Source organism: Salvelinus fontinalis, chromosome 2 (assembly GCF_029448725.1).
Source record: "Salvelinus fontinalis isolate EN_2023a chromosome 2, ASM2944872v1, whole genome shotgun sequence".
Taxonomy (NCBI): domain Eukaryota; kingdom Metazoa; phylum Chordata; class Actinopteri; order Salmoniformes; family Salmonidae; genus Salvelinus; species Salvelinus fontinalis.
Window position 1 is genome coordinate 17,685,448 of NC_074666.1, and position 12,084 is coordinate 17,697,531.

At 46.6% G+C, this 12,084-nt stretch overlaps 1 protein-coding gene across 1 annotated transcript in view; it reads right to left on the reverse strand.

The window, feature by feature from the left end:
* The window catches only part of LOC129813098 (netrin receptor DCC-like), an 82,160-nt gene that overhangs the window by 10,704 nt on the left and 59,372 nt on the right, over nt 1-12,084 (reverse strand). Inside the window, exon 6 of the mRNA XM_055865283.1 lies at nt 9,225-9,367. Coding sequence (XP_055721258.1) covers nt 9,225-9,367 — 143 coding nt within the window. The remainder of the gene's footprint in view (nt 1-9,224; nt 9,368-12,084) is intronic.

Genomic DNA, 12,084 nt, shown 5'->3' on the forward strand with positions numbered 1-12,084 from the left:
CCCCTCCTCCTCCTCCTCTCTTCTCCCCCTCTCCTCCTCCTCTCTTCTCCCCCCCTCCTCCTCCTCTCTCTCTCTCTTCCTCCTCTCTTCTCCCCCTCTCCTCCTCCTCTCTTCTCCCCCTCCTCCTCCTCCTCTCTTCTCCCCCTCTCCTCCTCCTCTCTTCTCCCCCCCTCCTCCTCCTCTCTCTCTCTCTTCCTCCTCTCTTCTCCCCCTCTCCTCCTCCTCTCTTCTCCCCCCCTCCTCCTCTCTCTCTCTTTCCTCCTCTCTTCTCCCCCTCTCCTCCTCCTCTCTTCTCCCCCCCTCCTCCTCCTCTCTCTCTCTCTTCCTCCTCTCTTCTCCCCCTCTCCTCCTCCTCTCTTCTCCCCCCCTCCTCCTCTCTCTCTCTTTCCTCCTCTCTTCTCCCCCTCTCCTCCTCCTCTCTCTCTCTCTCTTTCCTCCCCTATCGTCCTCATCTCTCTCTCTCTCTTTCCTCCTCTCATCTCTCCCTCTCCTCGACATCTCCCTCCTTTCTCTTGCATTTCTCATTACTTTAGCGGGTCCTATAAAGTGTTATGGGGCTGCCTAATGCTACTCCTAACTCCAATCCATGACTGCACTGATGCTTTCTCTGTGTTATTGTTATTGAGATATGAATATTTAATGGCACGATTCTTTGCCTGCACTGTGCTGTGTTTTATAATTCACACTCTGTGCGTGTGTGTGTGTGTGGGGGGGGGGGGGGGGGTGTGGGGGGGGGGGGGTTGTCCCACAAATTCTCACTATTCCGCTGCTGTCTTATATTCTCCATGCTCCTTTCATGGTGTTTTGGCTGTTGCTCCCTATTCATCAGAACAAGACGGACACACCATACACACCATACACACCATACACACCATACACACCGGACACACCGGACACACACCATACACAACGGACACACCATACACACCATACACACCATACACACCATACACACCGGACACACCATACACAACGGACACACCATACACACCATACACAACGGACACACCATACACACCATACACAACGGACACACCATACACACCATACACACCGGACACACCGGACACACCATACACACCATACACAACGGACACACCATACACACCATACACACCGGACACACCATACACACCGGACGCACCGGACACACCATACACACCATACACACCATACACAACGGACACACCATACACACCATACACACCATACACACCATACACAACGGACACACCATACACACCATACACAACGGCCACACCATACACACCATACACACCATACACACCATACACACCATACACAGCGGACACACCATACACAACAGACACACCAGACACAACAGACACACCATACACACCATACACAACATACACACCATACACACCATACACAACGGACACACCATACACACCATACACACCGGACACACCATACACACCATACACACCATACACAACATACACACCATACACACCATACACAACATACACACCATACACACCATACACAACGGACACACCATACACACCATACACAACGGACACACCATACACACCATACACAACGGACACACCATACACACCATACACAACGGACACACCATACACACCATACACAACGGCCACACCATACACACCATACACACCATACACAACAGACACACCATACACACCATACATACCATACACACCATACACACCATACACAACGGACACACCATACACACCATACACACCATACACAACATACACACCATACACACCATACACACCGGACACACCGGACACACCATACACAACGGACACACCATACACACCATACACAACGGACACACCATACACACCATACACACCATACACAACATACACACCATACACAACATACACACCATACACACCATACACAACGGACACACCATACACACCATACACAACGGACACACCATACACACCATACACAACGGACACACCATACACACCATACACAACGGACACACCATACACACCATACACACCATACACAACAGACACACCATACATACCATACACACCATACACACCATACACAACGGACACACCATACACAACGGACACACCATACACAACGGACACACCATACACACCATACACACCATACACACCATACACACCAGACACACCGGACACACCATACACAACGGACACACCATACACACCATACACAACGGACACACCATACACACCATACACACCATACACAACATACACACCATACACACCATACACACCATACACACCATACACAACGGACACACCATACACAACGGACACACCATACACACCATACACAACGGACACACCATACACACCAGACACAACGGACACACCATACACACCATACACAACGGCCACACCATACACACCATACACACCATACACACCATACACAACATACACACCATACACAACATACACACCATACACACCATACACAACGGACACACCATACACACCATACACAACGGACACACCATACACACCATACACAACGGACACACCATACACACCATACACAACGGACACACCATACACACCATACACAACGGCCACACCATACACACCATACACACCATACACAACAGACACACCATACACACCATACATACCATACACACCATACACACCATACACAACGGACACACCATACACACCATACACACCATACACAACATACACACCATACACACCAGACACACCGGACACACCATACACAACGGACACACCATACACACCATACACAACGGACACACCATACACACCATACACAACATACAAACCATACACACCATACACACCATACACACCATACACAACGGACACACCATACACACCATACACAACGGACACACCATACACACCATACACAACGGACACACCATACACACCATACACAACGGACACACCATACACACCATACACAACGGCCACACCATACACACCATACACACCATACACAACAGACACACCATACACACCATACATACCATACACACCATACACACCATACACAACGGACACACCATACACACCATACACACCATACACACCATACACAACATACACACCATACACACCAGACACACCGGACACACCATACACAACGGCCACACCATACACACCATACACAACGGACACACCATACACACCATACACAACATACACACCATACACACGATACACAACGGACACACCATACACACCATACACAACGGACACACCATACACAACGGACACACCATACACAACATACACAACGGACACACCATACACACCATACACAACGGCCACACCATACACACCATACACACCATACACACCATACACACCATACACAGCGGACACACCATACACATCATACACACCATACACAACAGACACACCATACACACCATACACAACAGACACACCAGACACAACAGACACACCATACACACCATACACACCATACACAACGGACACACCATACACACCATACACCTCGGACACACCATACACACCATACACACCATACACCATACACAACGGACACACCATACACAACAGACACACCATACACACCATACACACCATACACACCATACACACCATACACACCATACACACCATTCACACCATACACAACAGACACACCATACACACCATTCACACCATACACACCATTCACACCATACACACCATACACAACAGACACACCATTCACACCATACACACCATTCACACCATACACACCATTCACACCATACACAACGGACACACCAGACACACCAGACACACCAGACACACCATACACACCATACACACCGGACACACCATACACAACGGACACACCATACACACCATACACAACGGACACACCAGACACAACAGACACACCATACACACCATACACACCATACACAACGGACACACCATACACAACGGACACACCATACACACCATACACACCATACACACCATACACAACAGACACACCATACACAACGGACACACCATACACACCATACACACCATACACAACAGACACACCAGACACAACGGACACACCATACACACCATACACACCAGACACAACGGACACACCATACACACCATACACAACGGACACACCATACACAACAGACACACCATACACACCAGACACAACGGACACAACATACACAACATACACACCATACACAACAGACACACCATACACAACGGACACACCATACACACCATACACACCATACACACCATACACACCATACACACCATACACAACAGACACACCATACACAACGGACACACCATACACACCATACACACCAGACACAATGGACACACCATACATACCATACACAACGGACACACCATACACAACGGACACACCATACACAACAGACACACCATACACACCATACACACCATACACACCAGACACAACGGACACACCATACACACCATACACAACGGACACACCATACACACCATACACAACGGACACACCATACACACCATACACAACAGACAAACCATACACACCATACACACCAGACACAACGGACACACCATACACACCATACACACCATACACACCAGACACAACGGACACACCATACACAACATACACAACGGATACACCATACACACCATACACAACGGACACAACGGACACACCATACACAACATACACACCATACACACCATACACACCATACACAACATACACACCAGACACACCATACACACCATACACACCATACACACCAGACACAACGGACACACCATACACAACATACACAACGGATACACCATACACACCATACACAACGGACACAACGGACACACCATACACAACATACACACCATACACACCAGACACAACGGACACACCATACACACCATACACACCATACACACCAGACACAACGGACACACCATACACAACATACACAACGGATACACCATACACACCATACACAACGGACACAACGGACACACCATACACAACATACACACCATACACACCAGACACAACGGACACACCATACACACCATACACACCATACACAGCGGACACACCATACACATCATACACACCATACACAACAGACACACCATACACACCATACACAACAGACACACCAGACACAACAGACACACCATACACACCATACACACCATACACAACGGACACACCATACACACCATACACCTCGGACACACCATACACACCATACACACCATACACCATACACAACGGACACACCATACACAACAGACACACCATACACACCATACACACCATACACACCATACACACCATACACACCATTCACACCATACACAACAGACACACCATACACACCATTCACACCATACACACCATTCACACCATACACACCATACACAACAGACACACCATTCACACCATTCACACCATACACACCATTCACACCATACACACCATTCACACCATACACAACGGACACACCAGACACACCAGACACACCAGACACACCATACACACCATACACACCGGACACACCATACACAACGGACACACCATACACACCATACACAACGGACACACCAGACACAACAGACACACCATACACACCATACACACCATACACAACGGACACACCATACACAACGGACACACCATACACACCATACACACCATACACACCATACACAACAGACACACCATACACAACGGACACACCATACACACCATACACACCATACACAACAGACACACCAGACACAACGGACACACCATACACACCATACACACCAGACACAACGGACACACCATACACACCATACACAACGGACACACCATACACAACAGACACACCATACACACCAGACACAACGGACACAACATACACAACATACACACCATACACAACAGACACACCATACACAACGGACACACCATACACACCATACACACCATACACACCATACACACCATACACACCATACACAACAGACACACCATACACAACGGACACACCATACACACCATACACACCAGACACAATGGACACACCATACATACCATACACAACGGACACACCATACACAACGGACACACCATACACAACAGACACACCATACACACCATACACACCATACACACCAGACACAACGGACACAACGGACACACCATACACACCATACACAACGGACACACCATACACACCATACACAACGGACACACCATACACACCATACACAACAGACACACCATACACACCATACACACCAGACACAACGGACACACCATACACACCATACACACCATACACACCAGACACAACGGACACACCATACACAACATACACAACGGATACACCATACACACCATACACAACGGACACAACGGACACACCATACACAACATACACACCATACACACCATACACACCATACACAACATACACAACATACACACCAGACACACCATACACACCATACACACCATACACACCAGACACAACGGACACACCATACACAACATACACAACGGATACACCATACACACCATACACAACGGACACAACGGACACACCATACACAACATACACACCATACACACCAGACACAACGGACACACCATACACACCATACACACCATACACACCAGACACAACGGACACACCATACACAACATACACAACGGATACACCATACACACCATACACAACGGACACAACGGACACACCATACACAACATACACACCATACACACCAGACACAACGGACACACCATACACACCATACACACCATACACACCAGACACAACGGACACACCATACACACCATACACAACATACACACCAGACACACCATACACAACATACACAACGGATACACCATACACACCATTCACACCACACACAACGGACACACCATACACAACATACACACCAGACACACCATTCACACCATACACAACGGATACACCATACACACCATTCACACCACACACAACGGACACACCGCCTCGTTGTGTGTAGAGTAACATCCTGTCTGAGTGCCAAGCGGTAATCTCAAATATAAAATATATTTAGATTTGTTTAACACTTTTTTTTGGTTACTACATGATTCCATATGTGTTATTTCACAGTGTTGATGTCTTCACTATTATTCTACAATGTAGAAAATAGTATAAATAAAGAAAAACCCCTGAATGAGAAGATGTGTCCAAACTTTTGACTGCTACTGTGTTTCTAGAGAAACTGTTCAAATGCATTGAGCTCACAGAAAAAAACACTTAACGAAATGGAATTCAAATATTTTAACTGATGCGGTTAATTAGTTTGTTTAAAAACATTGAAAAAAAATAACGACATTTCTGTTAATCGCTCAGCACTAAAGGAACTCTTTCTGAAGCCTTAATTACAGAATCAGGTACTGAAACCAACGTCTATAGCCCAGGGTCTGCAGTGACGCCTCTAGCACTGTGATGCGGTGCCTTAGACCGATGCACCATTCGGGAGCCTGAGGATTCTTTCATAACATGTTTTAAAACAAATAATATTTTTGATCATTCTTCTCCAGATAAGAGTATCTTCTGCCTCAGCTCTGGGAGATCAAATCAAATGTGTATTTGTCACAACAGATCTTACCGTGAAATGCTTATGAGTCCTTAACCAACAATGTAGAGTTAAAAAAATAAAAAAATAAGTAAGAAAAAATGTGCTGGATAAACTACAGGAAGGAATAGTAACACAATAAAATAACAATAAAGAAGCTAAATACAAGAGGTACCGGTACAGAGTCAATGTGCAGGGGTACCGGTACAGAGTCAATGTGCAGGGGTACCGGTACAGAGTCAATGTGCAGGGGTACCGGTACAGAGTCAATGTGCAGGGGTACCGGTACAGAGTCAATGTGCAGGGGTACCGGTACAGAGTCAATGTGCAGGGGTACCGGTACAGAGTCAATGTGCAGGGGTACCGGTACAGAGTCAATGTGCAGGGGTACCGGTACAGAGTCAATGTGCAGGGGTACCGGTACAGAGTCAATGTGCAGGGGTACGGGTACAGAGTCAATGTGCAGGGATATTGTGTCCTATAGCTTTACATTATCTGTTGATGTTTTTTTTCTGGATGTGATTCTAAAGCAAAACCAGTTTCCCCTGAGGGACAGTTTCCTACTGCTGCTACTACTGCTATTACTATTACTACTACTACTACTACTACTACTACTGTTACTGCTATTACTACTACTGTTACTACTACTACTACTATACTGCTACTACTACTACTACTACTACTACTACTACCAATACTACACTGCTACTACTACCACTACTACTACTACTACTACTACTACTACTGTTACTACTACACTACTGCTGCTACTACTGCTACTACTACTGCTACTATTACTATACTGATGCTGCTACTATTACTACTACTACTACTACTACTACTACTACTACTACTACTACCACTACTATACTGCTACTACCACTACTACTACTATACTAATACTACTACTACTATACTAATACTACTACTACTACTCATACTACTACTACTCATACTACTACTACTATTACTACTACTAATATACTAATACTACTACTACCACTATACTAATACTACTACTACTAATACTACTGCTACTACTACTACTACTACTACTACTACTACTACTACTACTACTACTACTACTACTACTACTACTACTATACTAATACTACTTCTACCACTATACAACAACAACAACTACTACTACTACTAATATACTGCTGCTACTACTACTACTACTACTAAAACTACTACTATACTAATACTACCACTATACAACAACTACTACTACTATTACTACTAATGTACTACTACTACTAATACTACTACTATACTAATACTACTACTACCACTATACAACAACTACTACATCTACTACTACTGCTGTTACAACATCTCCAGTCTGAACCCCCATAGATGACAATGAGATCGTTCCTTTGTAGCAACCCCCAACATATATATTCTCATTCTTCCACCAACAGGAGGACATTTGTGCCACCGCTATCTACTCTTGATAAAATCACACACGTTGGCCTTTTAATGTTCCCTTCATAGTAACATTAGTTTTGTGTGTATTTATACATGATAATCTTGACTATGTTAGAGTGTGATCGTGAGCGCCCGAACACACTGAAAGGAGTGGTTACTTACATTGGCTGAGTCTTCTGGCTGTTTCTGTCCCTCTTCACCCACCTCGGGAGCTGTCGGCACGGAGACAGGCAGTAGTGGTGATCTGGCTTTGCCGGCTTGCCCCAGAGATGCTGTTTTTACTGTTGGCTTGGGAAGGCTGGCACCTGGAGAAACACAAACACAGAAAACAAACACTGTCACGTTTGTTATAAATCTGATCTTTTTTTTTTCTGAGCACCTGTTTTTACCTGAGCCTTGGGAAAACACACCAAACCTCTGTTGCGTTTATGTATCAGTCTGAGGACCATGAGGTTACTGTACCAAACGCTACTGGCTACACAACAAGTAACCCGGTAAAAGGCAACAGCCCCTAAAAATAGCCAAGGCACCTCAGCTCTGAATAACAAAGAAACCAAGAGATCTATATGTACAGGTGTGATTTGTAGAAGGGTTTTGTTCTTAGATATTGAGGCAGCAAGTTGTGCTGCTCTAAGGATTGTGGGTATAGGCAGGCAGAGGGAGCAGAGAGTGTTACTGCTCTAAGGATTGTGGGTATAGGCAGGCAGAGGGAGCAGAGAGTGTTACTGCTCTAAGGATTGTGGGTATAGGCAGGCAGAGGGAGCAGAGAGGGATAGAGGAGAGAGCAGTCTGTGTTTGACGGACAGCGCTGACAGCACAGAGCAGCGTGGGGCATGGACTGGTGCTGTTCTGAGGCTGCTGTGGGAGGGAAGGAGAGAGGGAGGGAGGGAAGGAGAGAGAGGGAGGGAAGGAGAGAGAGAGGGAGGGAAGGAGAGAGAGGGAGGGAAGGAGAGGGGGAGGGAAGGAGAGAGGGAGGGAAGGAGAGAAGGAGAGAGGGAGGGAAGGAGAGAGGGAGGGAAGGAGAGAGGGAGGGAGGGAATGAGAGAGGGAGGGAAGGAGAGAGGGAGGGAAGGAGAGAGAGAGAGAGGGAGGGAAGGAGAGAAGGAGGGAAGGAGAGAGGGAGGGAAAGAAGGAGAGAGAGAGGGAGGGAAGGAGAGAGGAAGGGAAGGAAGGAGAGAGAGAGGGAGTTAAGGAGAGAGGGAAGGGAGAAGGAACAGTGTGGGGTTCTGCGTCTCTCCTCTACGTCTCCAGGATTAATGGCCTGACCATCTAAATGAGCTACCTGGGCTGGGTATTATCTGCATAATTTAACTCTGCAAATTACAGCAGCACCTGCTAGGCGCACTCGCAACAGTGGGAGGGAGAGGTAGGTGGGGAATCTCTGGCTCCAGACTCAATAATAGGATCAACCCTCCCCTTGGCGTCGCTGTGATTGGCTGGATAGATCACATCATAGAGCAGGAGGAGAAAGAAAACAACAAGTGTGAATATCAAATCAAATCGAAAGTTTATTGGTTGCGTACACAGATGTGCAGATGTTATTGCAGCTGCAGGGAAATTTTGTGTTTCTAACTCCAACAGTACAGTAGCAATAAAAACAATTTAAAAAAATTATAATACAGAAAAATAAACATATGAAGCATGATATATATACATACAATGGTGTGTTTTGTATGTAAACATGATTAAAGTGACTAATGTTTAATGACTCTTAGGGCAACAGTCTCTAAGGTGCAGGGTAGAGTACCGGGTGGTAGGCGGCTAGTAACAGTCTCTAAGGTGCAGGGTAGAGTACCGGGTGGTAGCAGGCTAGTAACAGTCTCTAAGGTGCAGGGTAGAGTACCAGGTGGTAACAGGTTAGTAACAGTCTCTAAGGTGCAGGGTAGAGTACCGGGTGGTAGCAGGCTAGTAACAGTCTCTAAGGTGCAGGGTAGAGTACCAGGTGGTAGCAGGCTAGTAACAGTCTCTAAGGTGCAGGGTAGAGTACCGGGTGGTAACAGGCTAGTAACAGTAACTAAGGTGCAGGGTAGAGTACCGGGTGGTAACAGGCTAGTAACAGTCTCTAAGGTGCAGGGTAGAGTACCGGGTGGTAACAGGCTAGTAACAGTAACTAAGGTGCAGGGTAGAGTACCGGGTGGTAGCAGGCTAGTAACAGTCTCTAAGGTGCAGGGTAGAGTACCGGGTGGTAACAGGCTAGTAACAGTAACTAAGGTGCAGGGTAGAGTACCGGGTGGTAACAGGCTAGTAACAGTAACTAAGGTGCAGGGTAGAGTACCGGGTGGTAACAGGCTAGTAGCAGTCTCTAAGGTGCAGGGTAGAGTACCGGGTGGTAACAGGCTAGTAACAGTAACTAAGGTGCAGGGTAGAGTACCGGGTGGTAGCAGGCTAGTAACAGTCTCTAAGGTGCAGGGTAGAGTACCGGGTGGTAACAGGCTAGTAACAGTAACTAAGGTGCAGGGTAGAGTACCGGGTGGTAACAGGCTAGTAACAGTAACTAAGGTGCAGGGTAGAGTACCAGGTGGTAGCAGGCTAGTAACAGTAACTAAGGTGCAGGGTAGAGTACCGGGTTGTAGCAGGCTAGTAACAGTCTCTAAGGTGCAGGGTAGAGTACCGGGTGGTAGTCGGTTAGTAACAGTCTCTAAGGTGCAGGGTAGAGTACCGGGTGGTAGGCGGCTAGTAACAGTAACTAAGGTGCAGGGTAGAGTACCGGGTGGTAGCAGGCTAGTAACAGTAACTAAGGTGCAGGGTAGAGTACCGGGTGGTAGCAGGCTAGTTACAGTCTCTAAGGTGCAGGGTAGAGTACCAGGTGGTAACAGGTTAGTAACAGTCTCTAAGGTGCAGGGTAGAGTACCGGGTGGTAGCAGGCTAGTAACAGTCTCTAAGGTGCAGGGTAGAGTACCAGGTGGTAGCAGGCTAGTAACAGTCTCTAAGGTGCAGGGTAGAGTACCGGGTGGTAACAGGCTAGTAACAGTAACTAAGGTGCAGGGTAGAGTACCGGGTGGTAACAGGCTAGTAACAGTCT